Source organism: Lotus japonicus, chromosome 6 (assembly GCF_012489685.1).
Source record: "Lotus japonicus ecotype B-129 chromosome 6, LjGifu_v1.2".
Lineage (NCBI taxonomy): Eukaryota > Viridiplantae > Streptophyta > Magnoliopsida > Fabales > Fabaceae > Lotus > Lotus japonicus.
Window position 1 is genome coordinate 59,297,268 of NC_080046.1, and position 22,007 is coordinate 59,319,274.

The window sequence follows — 22,007 nt, forward strand, 5'->3', positions numbered from 1 at the left end:
TTGAAAGGTACACATTAAAAAACAATTCTAAGGATATAGTTTGATAATGTCACCGGAAAGTTTGTTGCTTTGATGTTAAACATGCAATTTTCATAGGAAACTTTAAGCCGTGAAAGTCATTGAGTCAATGATGCAACATGTGATTTTGGAGACAAATACACATTTCCATCACCTAGTAAATAGTAATGATGAAAACTTTATCTTTCCTTGGCCAAAACTCAAAATAATGATGAAAACTTTAGTTTTAAATTTTCTAAGAGGTTAAGACAGCCGGTATGTTAGGATACACTTTCAACTCATATTAACACACATTTTAATACAAAAATAAACATTTTTCCAAAGGAACAAAAGATTTTGATTGGATAAAAAAATCTTCACATCTAACCCAACTTTAATACAAACATACCCTTATTTTGGAGTTAAGGAATTTTTGGATCCATAAGAGATTGGATCTTTTTATTTTTCTAAACTGAGAAGTGGTCCAACCAGCCAAGCAACATATTGGGTCGGGCTGGGTCTTAGTGTTTTAGTGGACTGTTAGATATTTGTATGTAATGACTAATGACCTAATGTATAGATTGAGTTGTTGACTTTGACCCAAAAGAAGGTTGTTGACAAGGATATCAATAAAACATAATATATTACCATCATTTTTAAATATGTAATCTATATCTATCTATATATATATATGTATGTAAATGAGACTTGAGTTTTTTTGCTCTCTTTTACATTAAATGCATTAAATAGTAAAACATTTCTTTTATATTAATACCTTTAATAATAAAATAAAAAATATATGTAAATGAGACTTGAGTTTTTTTGCTCTTCTTTACATTAAATTCATTAAATAGTAAAACAAGTTGGCCAGTTCATGTCATTTTTAAGGTAAAAATTGAGTTATATGATATGTCCATTCTTATAATTTATTTTTACTCACTTATTAATCTCTTTACTATTTCTATCACATCATTTATCATATCATTTATTTTTTTGCTCTTGTGTGCAAGTTACTATGTTATGATATTTTGTTCATATGAGATGAACGTGATAGGCTTAGGGCCTAATGATGATGACTGACTTGCATGACATGCATTGTGGACCAAGTGACCTAGACTGGACTTGGTTGGCCACAACTAGTGACCTGGACTGGGCTAGTCGATGGTGACATTCAAGGGATGGACCTGAACAAAGGACGAACGTGAAACGACAGTGCATTGGAGAGGTCCAACCCCGATCATCAAGTTGATGGGCAGCGGTGCGTTGGAGGTGTCCAACCCCGATCGTGGAGTCGTGTTCGTCCTGCCTTTCCATGAGGGATCGGCTTATGGATATCCGAAGCGTCTGCATGCATGCGCACGAGCATTGACTAACAATAACTTAGAGCTATGAGATAGTTCCCTATACTTGTGAAACTTAGAACTTAATATAGTTCTCATATTGTGAATGTTAGCTTAGGGAAGAATTTGTGATTGGTAGGGTAGTATGCTCTACTTATGATGTGTGTGTGTGTGTTAGAAGTTGACTCTTTCTTGTTTGCTTGTTTGCGTGTTTTTTGTTTGGGGCGCCTAACGCGTAGACAACAAGCATGCGTGTGACCAGTCGTGATGCGGTCCTATACTTGCTTGATGTAGATGACGACAAAGCTTGGGACATCGACCTCGTGACTGATGGTTCAGTTATGGATCGACAAGAGCAAAGGATACATGACAATATGATGCAAGCATCGGAGGAGGCCTTGGAGGCACGTGGACCTATGAGTCGGGTATTGAGTGTGATAATTGAGTCTGTACTGGGGGTGAGCCGAGTTTGTTTATAGGGTTCGAACCTAACCTAGAGACCTTCTTGTTGTGTTGGCTCGGGGGCGGTCGAACACTAGTTTAATCATTATGTTTTAATTTGAAAGAATCATTGTACGTTTTCAAAGCTTTTATTAATAAAATGTATTATTCAGTCTATTTCTCCAGTTACTACTTCTTTATTTGTAAGCTATGTTTCGAAAAGGTTTTTATTTCGGCTAAAATTTACCCACGTTTTCGAAAAAGATTTACAAAGTGACTCCCGAGATTTTGGGATGTTACATGCGGTGTCCAATGTCCTACTTTTTGAAGATTAGCTGTGTCAAGGTATTAGTGTCGTGTCGGAATCAGTGTTTCATATGTTTAAATAATATGATGTCATGCATTTGTTAATATTTGTGGCTGATTTGATAATTTTGAACTGTGAGTCTGATACTTCTAATCCAGCAGGGTATTCTCCATTGATGAAGTTGCACTTGGCGAATTTCTCTCACCCCCTGTCAGCACACCAATTTTCCATTCAATGGTATGTGTATCGATAGTTGAAAACAACTCCTGGTCACTCTGGAGCAGACCCTTATGGTATTGAAGGTTGTAGAAGTATTGATTATCAAACTGATCGAGAGTTGTCATATCTAAATTTCCCTACTAGTTTCACCCCTTTCCTCTTCTTCAATGATTTTAAAGTTTATATTTTTAGCTAATGATATTAAAAACCTTGCAATGCTCAAATCAATGATATTAAGGAGAATTAAACATGTACCACTTAAACAACTCATGTGTTTGATAATCACAGTTTAATTAATAATAAAAATAGTAATCAATATCATAAATATGATTATACCAAATTCCAATTACAGAGATAAGGAGTATCGAAGCTTCACTTCTTTTGCTTCATTCCATTTCTCTCTCTCTCTCTCTCTCTCTCTCTCTCTCTCTCTCTCAGTTACCTACTGTGTACCTTGGATGATGAAAGTCAATGACGTAGTGGCTCCGTTTCAATTCGATCTTCTTCTCTCTTCCTCTCTTTGGTGAATCAGATTTCTGAATCACATGGTGAAAAATCTTCACTTCTTCTTAAGGATTTTGATTCATCAATTGGAGAACCCAAAAGGGCTAGTACTTGTTGCAAATCAAAGAAAAATCAGATTTTGAGATCGATTTCGTTGATGGGTCATGCTGAAAAATTCTAGGTGAAATCTCAGGTAATTTGCTGGGAAAATGGAAGATCAAGCTGTTAATGTTGTTGTAAGAGAGGAAGAAGAAGAAGAAGAAGTTGAAGAATTTTGCAGTTGCTGTGAAGATGAAGATTTGGAAGCATGGAAGGAAACTGAGGAGCCAGTGGGTGTGGAAGGCTTGAAGGATGAGCTTGATGAATTTTCTGTAAGATTGTTTTTTAAGGGGGTGTCAATAGCTAAGGTTGAGAATTCTGGGTTTTCTGGAATTGGAGTGTTTATGGAAAGATCAGCAAGTCTTCCTGCTATAAGGGTGCAGAAAAAGCTTGAATTTTATGCAGAGGAGCCTGTAGTTGACTGCTTGGCACTCATGGATGGTTTGCTGGAAGCTGTGAAGAACAAGATCCACAAGGTTTATGCTTTCACAGATTCTGAGTTGTTGTATAATCAGGTTAGCTTTCAGTGTTTAATCTTGTTATTTCTTAGTTTTCATTTTCTTATTGCATCTAGTATGTATGTTACTATGTTCTATATTTCTCAACCATCCTATTTGATTTTTCCTTTTTGAGCTTCATTCATTTGTATATAGAATTGTTTTAGAGGTTTGTGTTCTAGGCTTGTAGCAGCCACACCATGTTTCAATTTGAACATTACAATACTTTTCTCCATTAAAGCTGAAAGGGATACATTTTTATTTAGTGAATGTTTGGAAATCTTTCTACAATTGATTCTACTATCAGAATCAATTCTGGGGAGAAGTTCATGTTACTAGCTTCTGAATTTCAGTTGATTAGGAGAAAGGGAAGTTGATGCAAACATGAACTTAGCCTTTTTCTTGTAACTTGTAAGTAATGGGAATGGTTTGTGGTCAAGGAGGATTGATTTACCATTTGAATATAAGGAGATAGCCTACACTCCAATTTTGTGCGAAGAAGACAGTAATTGACATTGCTTTTACATGTGCCACTAGCCTCTAATAATTCTGTAATGTGCATTTGTGTGTGTGTTTTCCCGATCACCTATCATTAACTATCATTTTCTTAATGTGAATATTTTTGGACAGATAACATCTGAAAAAGAATTGGACATGCCACTTTTGATGGCTCTGAAAGGAAGGATTTTGGAACATGCCAAGAATTTTGAAACTTTTGCTCTGAAACTCATACCTGGCACCCTTCTCGAGCAGCCGCTGCAGCTGGCTAAAGTAGCTATTGGACTTGTCACCTTCCCTGTCTATGGTGAGAGATTGCTTGAGAACTGTTCTATTTGTTGTGATGAGAAGCCAGTGTCTTTTATGGTTACATTGAAATGTTCACACAAGTTCTGTTCACATTGCTTGAGATCCTATGCTGATGGTAAAGTACAATCCTGTCAAGTCCCTATGAGATGTCCTCAACCAGGATGCAAATATTGCATCTCTGCAACTGAGTGCAAGTTTTTTCTTCCATTTACGTCCTTTGAATCTTTGGAGAAAGCCCTTTCAGAAGCAAGTATTGCCAAGTCAGATAGAATTTACTGTCCATATCCAAACTGCTCTGTTCTACTTGATCCTAGCGAATGTTTATCAGCTAGGGCCAGTTCATCTAGTCAGTCAGACAATTCTTGTGTCGAGTGTTCTGTTTGTCGGAGGTTTATCTGCGTGGAATGTGAGGTTCCTTGGCATTCTTCTATGAGCTGTGAAGAATACCAGATTCTGCCAGTGGAGGAGAGGGATGCTTCTGACATTACCTTGCATCGTCTTGCTCAGAACAAAAGATGGAAGCGTTGTCAGCAATGTCGTAGAATGATTGAGCTTGCTCAAGGTTGTTACCACATGACATGCTGGTAAGATACAACTGCTCTTTATGAAAATAAAAAGTTTTTTATTAATTTTAAATCTATTTCATTATATAGTCTAATAATGCAGATCTGAAACATACTTAAATGCTGGCAGTCAAAAAGTATATATTGAAAGTTGAATAACATAGCTTATAAAGTTTACATGAATAAAATTGAGAAGCCTTCCTATAAAGACAAGTTTTGCGTGCAAGTTCTGTTTCTTTGTAGAATTGCATTTCCTTATCATAGTATCCTAAGAACCTGTATTCTCTAAAAATGTAAAATAAAAATGTCTGGTATAGACCTTAATTAAAATTCTGTTTGAGAGTTAAAAACATTTGAAATTTGAATGTAATTTAACCACGGAATAAAGACCCTGGCACATTTATATGATAACTTTAGACCTAAGGAAATGAACATTCGTCTTGATTCCCTCGTTGTGTCTGCACAATTTAGGCCTCAGTATCAGTTTCAGATTGCTCTATTCAATGTAATTTATGGCCTGATGCGGCAGATTCGAACTGGTTTGGTCCTCTAGGTTACAAATACATGGTGGGTGCTAGAATAGTATATATTTTGTGAACAGGGGTATCAGAATGATAAACTCCTCTTCCCTTTTTAACTATTGTGAAAACAAATTAGAGTTGTAAAACTAAAGCCAAAAAAATTAGAACTCAGGGCATGTTTGGTTTTGTTAAACATTTTCTATTTTCATTGATAATTTACGGGAAAAGGTGAAAATGATTTATTTCTTATTTCCAAAGAATTGTGCTGGAAATATTGTTTTTTCCATTTCCTGTTCAAATCTCTGACAGTAGGAAAGTAAGTGGAGAAAAATCTTTCTTGCTGCACTATTGAATTGAAACAATAGACATGTGATCATAGATGACTAACTGGTTGTGTCGGCATGTTCAATCTTTTTCCGAAAATCATAAAATATATAAAGCTTGCACTATTACTAAATTTGAATATGGTTTGGAATGCAAAAGGCCAATTGAATGGATATTTTGGAAGATAGTAGAGTCGATTGATGAGGGGAGATGGGATGTAGGGTTGGAAAATAGTTTTGTGCTCCAGATACTTCATGATTTGAAGGCTTGAGAAGACTATAGTTGAGTTCTACCGTGATTCTGCAGAAGGAATCATTCTAAGACGAGTAAAGAAGGAATCATTACGAAAAATATTCCAAATTTTTAGTTGGGATTGCAAAAGGAAAATTTTGAACTTCTGAGGCTTTTCTTACGACTGTTAGTATTATGAGTTTAGGGTGATAAAGATGATGAGTGTTTGAAACTGTGTAAGGGGATATGATCACTACTGAAATTCACTGGCAGTGAGGAATGAAGTGGAGTGATGCATAGAACACTCGGTAGTCATACCGGTTAAGCACTTAATCTCTATCAAAGTAATAATTTCATCATCTGAAATTGCTTAAGTATATTACTCAAGTTTTCCAAATCGAAAATGGAATTAAATCCCTGAAATTAGGCTCAACCCTTGACTGTAGGATTGGATTCAAGCCTATATGTCCTTTATGCTCAATTTTATTGGTATGTATTTACATGTTTATAAAGCTAGTTATCCATTTAATATCATATTACCAGAGAGGTAGTATATAAGATTTATGATTCAAATAATAGCCTTTGTATGTTGATAACTTTGTTCTTAGATTTGAGATATGATGCATGTTTGGTGATGATATGATACATTGTTGAAAAGTTCTTAGATTCACATGTTTGATTTATCCCTTCCTACGATTTATCACATACGTTCCTAGAGAAATTGAGCCAACAAAAAACCCCACTTTCAGTTGTAGCTTAAAATTTCTAATAGTTTTCAATTAATTTGTTATAATTTCAGGTGTGGGCACGAGTTCTGCTATTCTTGTGGCGCGGAGTATAGAGATGGCCAACAGACATGTCATTGTGCATTTTGGGATGAGGACAACTCACAAGACTCCTTGACACACTCTCTTCAAGAATCAGAACAATGGGCATGTGAGACTTTCCATTCCTTCTCCATGATCATGGATCAATACTCAGACCAAGAAAGATCTCACCTCGCGCTTTTACAAAGGTTCCTGGCTGGTGATTCTGGTCTTAGTGACCATAATCCCCGCCAATCTCCTCCCCGCTTTACAGACTCGTACGTAGACCCCATGAAAGATCTTCATCAACTTCCATGGCTAGAGAGATTTGTGTCTGTGATAAGTGATAACTACTATGAAGATTACCATGCTAGATCCTACACTACCTAATTAGTTCATCAACTTACAAATCTCAAACTGAGCTTTGAAAGGATGTGAAAAGAGTTTCTCACTCTGTCCACTTCTCATCATGAGGTATAGCAACATTTACATCATGCAAATTCTTATATCAAGGTGAAGAATCTGTTCATGATGATTTTCTTTAAAGAAAGAATAAGAAAGAGGAACATTGGAAGAGAAAACAGTTGCTTTTTGTTGGGGCTTGGGTAAGAATACAATGATGGCCAAATGAAAGAAACTCATGATTTTATTTTTCATCACTGGATGCCCCTAGATTTAGTGCATGTGTGAAAATTCTTCTATGATTGATTTTAAAGTCAGAATTAATCATGGGGAAAAACTTCCTTGTGTATTTTCTGGTTGTCCGAATTGATTGGAAAACGAAGTTGATCCAAACATGCTATTGAGTATGCTTGCTTACACTATCCTACTCCATGGCTAACTAATTGTTAAACAGAATTACCTATTCACATCATCATTATGAACTTGTTAACCATTTTATTGAGTCAATTTAACTCTTAAAAGGAAATAACACAATTTTTTATTCATTTGAAATAACCAACATGGTTCTCATGTCAACTCATCGTTCAAACAAGTCACTTAGTTGTGTAAATCAACCTAACCTTGGCCCTTGTAATTTTATCAGCACCTATGTTGCTTGATATTTTTTTATTAAGCTTAGTGATCAGTGTATATTGTGGTATGGGCTACAAATTATCTATCAAAGTGCCTATTTGCCAAAGAATAATGTTACTCACACACCTCTCTTTTGAGGTGTGTGAGGTGAAATGATGAGAGAGATAGGAAGAAAAGAAAAAGTAAGGGAGAGAAAGTATGAGATGTGATAGATGGTAAGAGGAGAGAGATAGAAACAAAAAGAGGTGGAAATGAAGTGTTTTAAAAATGAGGTGTGTATATATCATTACTCATTTGCCAAAATAGTTTCGGCCCCATATTTGAGTGTGGAATTGAGTTTGAAATTTGAGGTTGTTGATTTTAAATTTTACATATAGAAGTCATTTTGGATTTACATTACAGTCACATTTGAGATTTACATTACAATCACATTTGACAATTATATTAAAAAATAACTTTTTTTGGTGTGCATCAAGAGCATCTTGAGCCAACAACAAAATAGTAATTGATCTTAGCGATTTATGTATTTGTGAAGTCATCCAAATTGAGGGCATGTTTAAAACCAATTGTCATTCAATTAAAGCAAATGAATTAATGGAAAAAAACTGTGTGAACAGATACAATACACCTGGTTGATTTAGCTTCAAGCAGAAATGTGGAATTGTTAATGTTCAAAGTTCAAACCACGTGAATGAAGTGGATCTCAGATCAAAAATCAAAATTGGGATGAAATGACCCAACTTGGGAGAAGAACAAGACATAAGGTCAAGTTTTCAAAGACATAACTTCCGTGTTGAAAATGTTGATCCATAAGGTCAAGTTTTCAAAGACTCGGTTTTCTTCTCAGTTCTTTTTCTTATTTAAATTGAAACATTTTGTGTCTTATCATGTTTACTAACATTTCTTCTTTAAATAAATGATGTTGGGAGGTAGATATTCAAAGTGTCCAACTTGCTGATGAAATGTTGAGATGAAGTGGTTTTGTGAAGATATCTACTAAATGATGGTTACACTATGTCTCCCCCTCCCCTGCATTACACAATAGGAGAATGCTACCATGTCCTGCATGTTGAGAAGATTTGGTTAACCATTACATAAAGCTCATCTAATCAGTAATCACATTACAATACTGTAGGAGAACAAGTAATTAATAAAAAATAACATCTTCTACAGAATGCCTGAAAATGCCAAGAGATTAAATTATTTACCCAAAAAATAAATAAACAAAAAAACAATTACTGGATCTTGATAAATCAATGCAGTAGTAGCTAGTGTTGAGCGGATGGAGAGCAGATGAAGGTGGTAAATTTTAAATTGCAATTATTATAAAGGGTGTATTTGGAATTTGAAAATATTACATGGACAAGAAAACCACTCAACTTCATACTATTCCATGGCCCATGCTAGCATTGTGCTGAAGTGAATGAAAGGGAAAGGAGAGAAAATGAAGGATTGATGGGGATCAAGTTGGTGGTGGCCTGGTCAGTGGGGACAATATTGCTGTACTAATGAGTAGTATTTCTTTCTGTATTTGGATTTGGAAGGAGAGGACAGTTTTCTGAGGAAGACACACAAACCAACCCCACTTTCAAAACATTAACTCATGCTAGCTATCAGATTATTATTGTCATCATCAGGCTGTCCTGCCCCTTTCTGCTTTTAAGCCAAAAACAACCCAATCCCCAAGACACTCTGAATATAAATAAATAAGTCACTTATGATTTTGCACAATCATAGTATATTATTTTAAGGGGTTAATGATTCCCCTAAAATATGGTGAATTAAATTTAGTCTCTCTAAAAAACTACTTCATTAACATTATTGAGACTCAAAACTATAAATTTTCTTGAAGAGAGGAAATCAGATTCTTCCATATTTTAAGAGACTAAAATATATTTAATCTTTTTTAAAAAACAAGTGCCTTCATTATCACTGAGCTCTACAAATTTTGTCGACATTAATTACTTGATGCCTTTTTATGTGTGAAGCTTAGGTCTGCCATGTCATAGATGTTGTCTCATACTCTCATGCATGTTTTCAGATTACCCCAACTTAACTTTCATAACACTCACTGACACAAGCCACTTTTTGCTATCTTCCCATTTGTTTTGTTTTATTATGCCTCTTCTTTCTTTCTTTCTCTCTCGGTTCCAACTTCCAAAGCTGAGCCTGCGTGCGTGGTCCTAATCAGCTAGCTCAGGATTCAGACTTCACGTTGTCTTCTGACTATTCCCATCTACTCTCCATGGCATCTTCAATTTAATCAGGCTCTGGTCATATATAAATGTTTCCCTGTTACGGCAAAAGTTAACAATCAAAAACTAATGACTCTCATCGATCCATGATGTCGTTCTTTCTTGATTCTAATTAAATGCTGCGTATATCAGATAGAGTGAGTGATGCTAGCTAGCTACATGGCTCGAAAGTTGTGGAAACTTATAGGAAAGGGACAGGAGAGTTACTATGATATTTACATGTGCACTTGTGCAATGCAATTTTTTTTTTCTCATGGATATATAAGTAATTCTATAGTCTATAATTTGGGATATTTTTTAATAATACAAAAAATATATATTATTGTTGAGAATTGGCTCATTCGGGGAAACAGATGGCTAGGTCATATGCGCTGGATTCGCAGGGCATATGGCGTGCGAACATTAGATTTGTTAAGTAGCCCAAGGCATATGTGTTGGCGTTGACGAAAATTGATGAGATCTGGGGCACAACGCTGAGTCCTGAGGCACGAGCACTGGGGCTCACTGATTTCTATTTTGTTAAATCTTTAGTCTATTTGGATTTGATTTAGGGGATTGTGATAGAGTTTATAGGGATTTTATTGTAAAATAATGATCAATAGAATCCACTATAAAAGGATAACATTGTAACCCTAAAGTAACACGAGACATTTGTGCAATTGAGAGAAACTGCAATTGCTGAGTGATTGATTATACAAATCAATAAAGAGAGCTATAACTACTCTATAGCCGCAGAAGTAGACATAATTTACCGAACTGTGTGAACAAAGTTTTCTATGTTTGTTCTTATCACTTTACATTCTCGCTCTATTATACTCTATGTAATCCAAGAGCTTTTCCCAACAATTATCAAAAAATGCAAAGGCTGGGTACCAAGAGTTTGCACAATCACCACTATAAAAAAGCAAATTAGCGAGGGACAAATTCCATGAGAAATTATTTTAATGCTTTCAAAACAAGTCTTATTACAATTTCAAGATTGACCGTTTAGTCATATTCATTTACCTTGTTTTTTTATAAGTTACAGATGATCTTTTCAGTGAGAAATTACCAATGTGCTTGGTTGTCGTAATTTATTTTTTGTGCAAAAAAATCGTCTAAATGCGAACAAAAATGTTACTTTCTTTATCCGAAGAAAAAAAAAACGTTCTACAACCTTTAAAATGTACTCATAATTTCGGGACTCATGTATAAGTTTTTTTTACGTATCCTTACATTTTCATTTATTTATGTTATTAATGAAAATAATATTATGTAATCAGAACAAGTCTACCCTACTAAATAGACATTTTTTTATAATCTAAGCTATTTTTTTAGTTAATCGGACTTTTTAAAATGTCTGAATCAAACATTTTAAATAAATTAAATAGGTTAGGTCAGATTGCGACTCCCTAAAGGTTGTCGGCTCTGACCTACTTCCATGCATATGGCCTCAAACATCAAGCCCTAAAAACTTCATTTGGATTACACTTGGTTTGTCAGCAACAAAATGATCGAGATTCAAAATAGGTAGTGAAGATGGAAGGAGTCTGAGTTTTCAGTTTCAATTGCCAATTTGCCATGTATCCATGTTTCTCCAATATATTATACCATGCATATATATGCTTGCGATTTCTCTCCTCGACCACTGTAAAATTTCCCACGAAATTGCCATGTATCCAAGTTTCTCCAATTGATATTATACCATGCATATATATGCTTTGCGACCTCTCTCCTCACTGTAAAATTTTCCACAAATAATGTTGTACGTAATTTCTCTATCGCCGATGTTGTTGTTTTCCTCTTTGTTTGTGAACATGAATATGAATTATCTTCTTCTCTATTGCTGATGCATTATTAATTTTGGATCGTTGTTTGTTTATGATCTGATAGTAATGAAGATGTCCCTTTCTAACCGTGCATAAATTGTTTACAATATTGCAGCTAGCGTCGTAGTAGTGTGAAATGTCGCTAGCTAGCTAGCTGATGAACAACGTGGTTCTCAATTTCTGTTCACGCATTAGCATTATAGCAATAGCATAGAGATAATAGTACATATATTGTGGGACTACTGCAATTGTGTCAGACAGTCCCTCTGATTCTGATGTCTCACTCACTCTCTACTTGAAAATGGAATATCACATGCATTGCCCAACAACACATGCTGAATATATAGCTACCACTTACCCGTTACCCCACCTTGTTTTGTAGGACTATTCGATTCTATTGGACACTAGTCCACGGTCCACCCATTTAATTTCCCAGCACCGTATATATTGGTTTTGGAACCACATCTCCAAGTCCAACCAATATATATTCCCCCTAACCGAGATAAATTTAATAAAGTAATGGACAAAATTAACAACAACAAAAAAATAAACATAGAGAATATGGCAAATGATCCACCCCACAACCCAAATTAGAGCTAATTAGTGATCACTAGAAGAAATCGTGGTTAAGAAGAGAGTGTGTTTTACTCTTTTTTGTAAGAATGGATTTTATGTCAAAAGCAAAAGGCCAAAAGAATATGGTATAGTGGACTTAAGGGCCCGTTTGGTGGTCAGGATAGGATATGATATGTGAACAGGATATCAACAGGATATGATAAGAGCAGGATAAACTCTTATCATATCCTGTGTTTGAGGTGCACATGATAAGGACAGGATATGATAAGGAAAAATGTATCAGATTTATATTTGAATAAAAAATACATTTAAAATTGATCATTATATTAAATTTAATTTCTTTACAATTCATGAATGAGTCTATATTTTAAAATAAATAAAATTAATTTAAATTTTATTAATTAGCCTATTTTATTGTTTTGAAGATACCCTATATTTTAAATAAAATTATGCAGTTAACCGATTAGTTTTCACTTAGTTGTGACACGTGATAATTAACAATAAAAGTTAACTAAATTAAGAATATTATTATTTCAAAAGTAATTTATATTTGAATTATAAATTATTATATAAGTAGATAAGTAGTTTTAAATAATAGGAGATGAAAATAAAAAATTAATCTATTACTATTAAAAAATCAATATTTGTAATCAATGTTTTTCACCTAGTTGTGACACGTGATAAACAATAAAAATTAACTAAATTAAAAATATTATTATTTCAAAAATACTTTATATTTAAATTATTATATAAGTAGATAAATAATTTTCAAATAATAGGAGATGAAAATATTAAATTAGTCTATTATTATTAATAAATCAATATTTGTAAGTGAGTAGTATATTTTTACTATTTATGAATAATAATTTTATTTATTTATTTATTTTAGTTAAAATAATATTTTTATATTTATTAATTAATATTATTATAAATTATAAATTATAAATTATGTAATATTAAAATAAATTAATTTGGAGTTAGGATACTGAAAGAAAATATGTAACTGGTATCCTATCCTGCTCTATCCTAGCTCCTCCCTTAGGATCACTTTTACACATGATTGACAGGATATGATAGAAGACATGATAGTGTTATCATATCCTGCTGGTGCAACAAACAACAGATAACAACAAGATATGATTATTATCCTGTCCTATCCTATCCCATCCTGGTCACCAAACGGGCCCTAAGAAAGAAAAGAAGAAGAATCAAAAGGTAGTAATTGAATAGGAAAGGAGAAAGGGGATAGAATGAATGAGGAGGATATGTGAAGCTTTTAATCATTCCATCCCAAATTGAGAAGAGAAGTACAACTCAAATTATACTTTCCTTTTCTTTTTTGTGACAGACACATGCATGAGCCTGCTGCTTAGCTTCTTTGTGTATTGGAAAAAGATAAAAAAAAGAAGATAAAGTTGGGGGAGGGAGGAAGACTGACTGAAAAAGATGGCTCTACCTGCAGTAGGATCCTTGGTTTATCACTATTACATGTGGGGAATATCACTTGACCTATATGAACCAAAGACTTCAATAATAATAGCAAATTAGCAATCATAAAAGCTTAGACAGATTAAAAGACAAGGTAGTGGGAACGGTATCGGTATCTGTGGTGGTCATGTTGAATTTATTCACAAACAAAGATCATGAACAAAAAAAATTGTTTGCATATCAATGCTTCTAGTTGGTGACTAGGATTGAAACAATGGGTCCTTTATATGAAATTGTAAATTTAACCAAACTTCATTATTACTCTACTAAAAAGTCATTTCTATTGTTTTACAAAATGAGTTGTCTAAATGACTCATGACAAAATTTGGGTTAAATAACTCATCATCCAATCACATTGGAGATAAGTGAGTTGGAAATAAATTAATAAATAAAATATAGAAATTTCAACTCATTTATCTTCAATGTGATTGGATGATAAGTTATTTAACCCAAACTTTATATGAGTTATTTAGACAACTCCTTTACCAAAAATATCTTTTTTTTAAACAGTACAAAAATATAATTACTTAGGCTTAATTGCATTTTTGGTCCCCCAGCTGTTGCCTTCCTGCGAAAATCGTCCCAAACTTCAAAATTAGCAAAAAAAGTCCTCCAACTATACATGTCGTTGCACTTTTGGTCTGTCGTTTGCCTTCCGTGAGAAAACTAACGTGAGAAGCTGTTGTGGCTCTCTCACGTGTGTCTCACGTGACTTTCTTTAGAGAGCTTGATGACTGGACAAGTCACATGCTTCTCACATGACTCTAAAAGGCTCCAACGGTTATGAAATTGCAAACCCCAATTAGACCTTATTACCCATTTCAGAGTCACGTGAGAAGCATGTGACTTGTCCAGTCATCAAGCTCTCTGAAGAAAGTCACGTGAGACACGCGTGAGGGAGCCACATCAGCTTCTCATGTTAGTTTTCTCACGGAAGGCAAACGACAGACCAAAAGTGCAACGTCATGTATAGTTGGAGGACGTTTTTTTTTCTAATTTTGATTGAGGACGATTTTCGCAGGAAGGCAATAATTGGGGGACCAAAAGTGCAACTAAGCCAATTACTTATTGGAAAAAAAGTGTTTGCATGCATATTCTTTTAAGATATATAATTATTAGAATCATTTTTATTAAATATATTAATTATAATTTTATTGACATGTGTTATTATGGTTTGTATTAATAAAAATATAAAAGTAGAAGTAAATATAATTTTTGTTTTCAAAAAAATTATAATTAAAATAATCACATTTTGAATATTTTAATTACATACATATATTAATTTTTTTTAAGATATCCTATAAATATATATATATATATGCAATAATATTTAATTATAAATTATTTGAAATAAAAATAAGCTAATGTAGCTAGCTAGCTAGGAAAACAGATTAAAATGAATCAATATAATAATTTAAAAAAAATACTGAATTTAGTGAGGTGCACTATATTAAATTATTGTTTTAGTTGACATAAGTTTTACTACAAATAAAGAAACTTCTTAATAATGAAAAATATTATCAAAATTATACGAGGACATAATAAGTTGTAAAACAGGATGTGAAATTAGAATCTAAATTTTATCCAAATTTTCGTGGATTGGATCGCTGTGTATATATCCACCTATATCTTGTTATGTATTGAAGATTTGCTCATCAATGTTCAAACACAAAAAGTAAGGCATGAATATAAAATAAAAATAGCAAATACCACTGATACTTTATGAAAATAATTTCTTTTAATTAATATACAAAAAATAATATAAATTATTTGAAACTTTATAATTTGTAATTTTTTTATAATAATTTGATTTTTTTGAAACTTATAATAATCAATTAATATCTATCTATATATATTAGAAAATAACAACTTCTAGCATGACGTGTCGCTCCCACATGCCAAGTTAGTGACGTGTCGCTCCCAGATTAATTCTCATAAAAGTTATTCCACGTGTCAATTTGTTAGAGGATATAATTTTCAATTGATATATGTTTTAATTTTATATATTCTAAAATAATTGATTGATATTATTTTAAAAGATAAGATTTGGTCATTTAATTTATTTTTAGATTTTACTTCCAAGAAATATTTTATTTTATTTTACATTTATTTATAGAGTATAATAATTAATTTTTATTGAATTTTCGAATTTTTAATTAATGCAGGATTTTATGAGTTTTTATTGTGATTTGCTAGATTTTGATAGTTTTTATCTATCTTTATTTAATACCATTTTTAATATTAGATTTGATTGGGATTTAGGTTGTTAATTTCTTAATTTTATTTTAATTTATCTTATCATTTATTTTAAATCCAGAAAATACTTTATTTTATTTTAGATTCACTTTTAGAGTATATTAATTAAATTTTCTTAAATTTTCAGATTTTTAATTACTTTAGGATTTTATGAGTTTTTCTTGTGATTTGCTAGACTTGGTAGTTTTTATCTATCTTTATTTAGTACCTTTTTAAATTTTAGATTTGATTAGAATTTAGGTTGTTTATTTCTTAATTTTATCTTATTATTTATTTAATTTTACTTCCAGGAAATATTTTATTTTATTTTACATTAATTTATAGAGTATAATAATTAATTTTTATTGAATTTTCAAATTTTTAATTAATGCAGGATTTTATGAGTTTTTATTGTGATTTGCTAGATTTTGATAGTTTTTATCTATCCTTATTTATTATTTATTTAATTTTAATTTCATGAAATATTTTATTTTATTTTTGAGTTACATTTAGAGTATAAATGAATTTTTATGGTTTTTTTATTGAATTTTCATATTTTTATTTAATTCAGGATTTTATGAGTTTTTTATTGTGATTTGCTAGATTTTGGTAATTTTTATCTATCTTTATTTAGTACCTTTTTAAAGTTTAGATTTGATTAGGATTTAGGTTGTTTATTTCTTGATTTTATCTTAATTTATCTTATTATTTATTTAATGTTAATTCTAAGAAAATGGAGTTGATTTGGTGCTGAGGGTCCACAAAGCTACCATGGACACGCAGAGATTTGATAGCTGCTATTTCTACCCCTGCCACATGTCACGATCACGACAGAGGTATGCCGTAACATGATGTTACGTGAAGAAGAGTTTATCATGTTGTGATTGATGGTTTGTGCTATTTCAGTTTATCCTTTGTTCGTAATTCAATCCTGAATTCTTAAATTTCACTTATTTTGTGTGTTTTGATCCAAAAGTTTACAAATTTTTGCATAGACCCTTTAACGAATCATTGTTGAAGACGTAATGTTTTTTCTATTGTTCTACTTTCGCTTTTGTATTTTTTTTAAACCAGATTTTAGTATAGTTTGTAGAAATTCATGCGTTTGAAGCCATTCTAAACCAGATTTTGGTATAATTTATAGAAATTTACGAAACTTAGGATAGCCTGAATCTATATTCATTTCTATCATGTTTTAGCTGTGTGTATAAGCATACTATTTGCACTGTATGTGAATGATGCACAACTTACTAATTTTTTTTTTAATGATGCACAAGTCAGTCAAATTGATGAAAGCATATGAAGAGCTCACATTTAATCTTCATGAGTATGGTTAGCTCATTCTTAAGGTTGGTTCATGTTTTCCTCAAACTCATTAGTTTTGCATATACTCATGTTTTAGTATGCCAATTGGGTACTTATCTTACTTTACTCTATATATTTCCTTAAGTTCAATTTAAATTGATTGTTAGTATAAGTTTATTAATGAAGTAACCACAATTATTTTGGGTGAGAGAATTATTTTGTTTTTTTTCTCACATATATAGATATTTTGTTGGGGTGCGCACATATAGGGCAATACATCATTTTTTGTTTCTCTTGACTGAAATGTTCCTTTGATTTTTTGTTTCACAAGGGCTCTACCCCAAGATTCACAAATACACTAAATACAATTCTTTCACCACAGTCCTTTCAAATTGGTGAAAGAGGGTATTTTGTTATTCAAGACTTCATTTTGGGTTTCTGTTTCAATCTTCTTCATGAATTGATTTTGTTCTTCACCTAATTGTAAGATGTCATATGCTTTAAGGATTCCTGCTTTTATCTTCTTAATCAAAAGCAAAAGGATTGAGGAAAAGAAAATCTTCTAGGGTGCAGAATATTCACTAATTGGAAAAAAAAATAACACGTGTCATTCTCAGATTAATTATCATAAAAAAATACATTTTAAAATTTTAGATTTGATTAGGATTTATGTTGTTTATTTCTTGATTTTATCTTAATTTATTTTTGATTTATTTTTAGAGTAAAAAAAATACATTTTTAAATTTTAGATTTGATTAGGATTTAGGTGGTTTATTTCTTGATTTAGAGTTTGAAAGCTATAGATTAAGTTAATTTGTTAATATATTCCCAAATAATAATAATAATAATAATAATAATAATAATAATAATAATAATAATAATAATAATAATAATGATAACATGTGTGTGCCGATATGGGCCGGTTGGGTACTATAGTACCCATACCCGCACCCATGCCCTCTATTTTTTGCGGGTAATTATCTATACTCAACCTCATACTCATTTAGCGGTTTTTTACCCTACCCATAGTGGATATTTTTTGCGGGTACCCTATGATTTTGAGACCCATTGTCATCCATAGATTTAGATTTTGGAAAAGATGAATAGCTTCCTATAATGACATTGAATTGTCTAAAGGTGGAGAGCTTCGAGTTGCTACCCACGTGAGTATGGAGACGGGTACATGTAATTTTTAAAAACGCGGGTATGGAGATGGTACTATAGTACCTACCCATTGTCATCCCTACTTAGTTGGAATAAACACAATAATGTTATACTTTATGATATATCTTACACAATCCTGATTTGTGCTACTATCACATTAATTTTTTTTTTAAGATTAATATGTTGATAATTCCTTATATCTATGATTTGTGTTATCGTCTTCATATTTACAAAGAATGTGAAATGAGTTCCTCTTGGTCTCAATCAGGCTTAGAAGAGAAGTCTTTATGTCCACTTTACTCATCAATTCTGACTTTTCTATTTCATTCGTTGTTTAATATATTTTTAATAATCAAAATATTAATTAATGTATCAAATACAATAGACATATTTCCCGTGCAACGCGCGGGTAAAAAACACTAGTATATTAGAAAAGAAGAACTTTTATCAGACCAATTTGATGAGGTGTGACTCCCAGATTAATTCTCAAGCCAATTTGATGAGGTGTTATTCCCAGATTAATTATCTTCTCTTATGTTGACACGTGTCACACTTAATTACTAAATAAAATCTTGACATATTTTATTTCAAAATCAAATCATTCTTGACCTATTTTGATTTAAATCTGAGAAATTTTTTCATAAAATTTTAAAGATTTGCCATAATTATCTAAGATTTACCTAGATAAAGTAAAAAACAAAAAAAATACCATAAAAATTAATTAATAAAACTATCAAAATCTATCAAATCACAATAAAAACTCATAAAATTCTGAATTAAATAAAAATCCGAAAATTCAATAAAAATACCATAAAATTTAATTAATACTCTAAAAATAAACTTTTTCTTCACCTAAAATTTATTTTACTGTGATAAGTGCGCCTAGGCCTGAATTTTCTATTTGTTTTTTGTTGTAGTTTAAAGAGCTTGATACAAGGATTTGAGTGTGTGGGTGGTGGCGTTGGCCATGAACCACCTGGCTGAAGTACGTTTTTTTGGTATGTCTCTTTTACTTTAAAACAAGGGGCCTCTTTACCTGTGGTTTTGTAATGTGTGATTTTTCTCACGAAGAAGTATTGCATCTTTGAACAAGTTGTAAAAAGTGAGGACGGATGCAATATGTGGTTCTCCCCTCTGTATTTATCTTTTGATGACTCGCTGTGATTTGCAGAAGTTCTTTAGATATTATGAGAAAATATATTTTGTTGGATTTTTTTGTTTTTTCTGAGTGGGTTTGCTCGGTTTTTTTTCTACAAGAAAAGATAGGATGAAAACCATATGGATTTGATTCACATTTTGTTTGAGGAAAACATATTGGACACTGAATTTGATTTTAGTTTTTGTTTAGTCCAACTACTCTGGCTTTTCAAACTTGAAGAAATATTCTTAGTTTATTTGGGAGATGATTCCAATGCTGGTTTTGTTGCAGGAACTCTATCAGCTGGTCTAGATGTCCGCTAGATGTGGTAGAAACTCGAATGCAATAGTTGTTTGTTTCTATAGATTTGGTGGGATCTGCTTTGTTCAAGTTTGTTTTACTTCTACGGATATCTAAAATCTCCTCATATTTTCTATCTTTTAGAACTTGCCCATCTTAAGAGCAAACCCTAAAACTTTGTTTGGTAGGATAGAGAGAGATAGAGAAGAGAGAGTAGAGAAGAGAGAAGTTGAGTAGAGATAAATATGTGAGAAATAGAGAAGATTTGTTGATTGTTTGGTATGATAGAGATGAAAGAGAGATGAGAGAAAGAATGAGGTGGATACTATAAAATAAAAAACTAAAAAAATTTAATTTTTAGAAAAAGACTATGATGTCCAGCAAAAGAAAAAAATTACAACTTTCAATGGCCTTGGAGAGAGAGAGAAAACAAGCACAAAATAGGAAACAAAAAAGTAAACATCATCAACATGCTATCTCTTCTCAAATTGGAGAGAGGAAAAAAAGGAGTGGAGCCCGCGTTAAAAAGCTCTCTCTTCACTAGAGATGTAGCTACCAAACAAGGGTGGTTTGAGCATCTCTTCTCTATCTCTCTCTCCCCTATCTCTCTCTTGCCAAACTCTCTTCAAACAAACATAGTGTAAGAGTATTTATTTCTTTGAAGAAGGTCAAAGGACAAAGTGGAAGAAGCATAAGAGAAAACTTGCATTAACCAAAGGAGAAGCACACCATTCCTCAATGCTAGCGAGGAGTTGGCCATGTTGCATTCTATCTTACATATGGCGGTAAAGAAGCATGTTGAGGTGAAAGAGAGCAAGTGGAGCTATGATTGAGATAAGACAAGAAGTGGGAAGGTTGTGGGGAAATATCTCTTTTATTAATATTAGTGGAAGTGAAATTTAGCATCTTGAATGATAGATTTTGGTCAATTTTAATTTGTCATTGTCTGTAGATTTGGTAAATGTACAAACATTGACTTGACTGAGATTTGTGGAGAATTATGATTCACTGGATTCTTGAGGCATTCTTTGTAATGAAAATATGTTGAATTATAGGCGTAGGGAAATTTGTTGATTTAGGTTGTTTAATTATTTTGGCAAAATAAAGCAGTTATTATTTGATGGATACAGGGAATATTACAATATCTGATTTGATTGGTTTCCAAATGTTTAAGAAAATGACAAGTTTTAATAATCATTCCAGAAATAAGAAATTATTATAGAAAAATAAATGGGGGAAAGTGGAATTTGAAAGAAGGGATGATGGGAGAGGAGAGGGGGGGGGGGGAGAATGACAATTAATTGGGGAAATAGGAAAAAGATATAGGGAAATCGAAAATTTCAAATGTCATATGAGAGAAAAGAGAGAGGAACGAAATTGGGGGAGAAAAAGAGACAATTAAGGGAGAATTAATACGGAAATAGGAGATCACATATTGGGAACAAGTTAAAAAAAACATAGATAAGTTAGAATTTAAAAAATAATAACGGAAAACGAACTCGCATAATCACGTTCATGATTAATTGATGTATCAAATACAATAGACATATTTCCCGTGCAACGCGCGGGTAAAAGTACACTAGTTTAACTGATATAGGATCAATTTGGTGACTATTTATATCTATTTAGCTCATTTGATATTGACTTAATTACTTAATAAATTAATTTTAAATTATATATAAATTAAGAAATAATTTGATTGATTTAAATTTTAAAAATATAATTATCATTATCATTGATAATTAATATCAATATTTTTATTGATTGTATGCTTATAAAATTTTTTAAATAAATTGAAAAAATTAATGATAAATTTTCACTGAATAACTATTTAAAATATTATTAACGTGATTTTCTCATTATGTGTATTTATTGTATGAAATTAAAATGATATATATAAGCGATGCGATTTCTTGATTAAAGATTGAGAGCTCAAATATATATGGTGGAATTTTCAAAATCATTTGATTGTTTTGTATTATCTTTTTAATCCAAACACAATAGCAGAATGATCATGATATTCTTTTCTATATAATCACTAATTCAT

At 32.0% G+C, this 22,007-nt stretch overlaps 1 protein-coding gene across 1 annotated transcript; it reads left to right on the plus strand.

The window, feature by feature from the left end:
• Positions 1 to 2,651: 2,651 nt before the first annotated feature.
• Positions 2,652 to 7,480, plus strand: LOC130722820 (E3 ubiquitin-protein ligase RSL1). The gene is made up of 3 exons (XM_057573666.1): positions 2,652 to 3,422; positions 4,035 to 4,795; positions 6,650 to 7,480. Exons 1-3 carry the CDS (start codon positions 3,018 to 3,020, stop codon positions 7,044 to 7,046), a joined length of 1,563 nt encoding a protein of 520 aa, XP_057429649.1. The 5' UTR covers positions 2,652 to 3,017; the 3' UTR covers positions 7,047 to 7,480.
• The last annotated feature ends 14,527 nt before the right edge of the window (positions 7,481 to 22,007 follow it).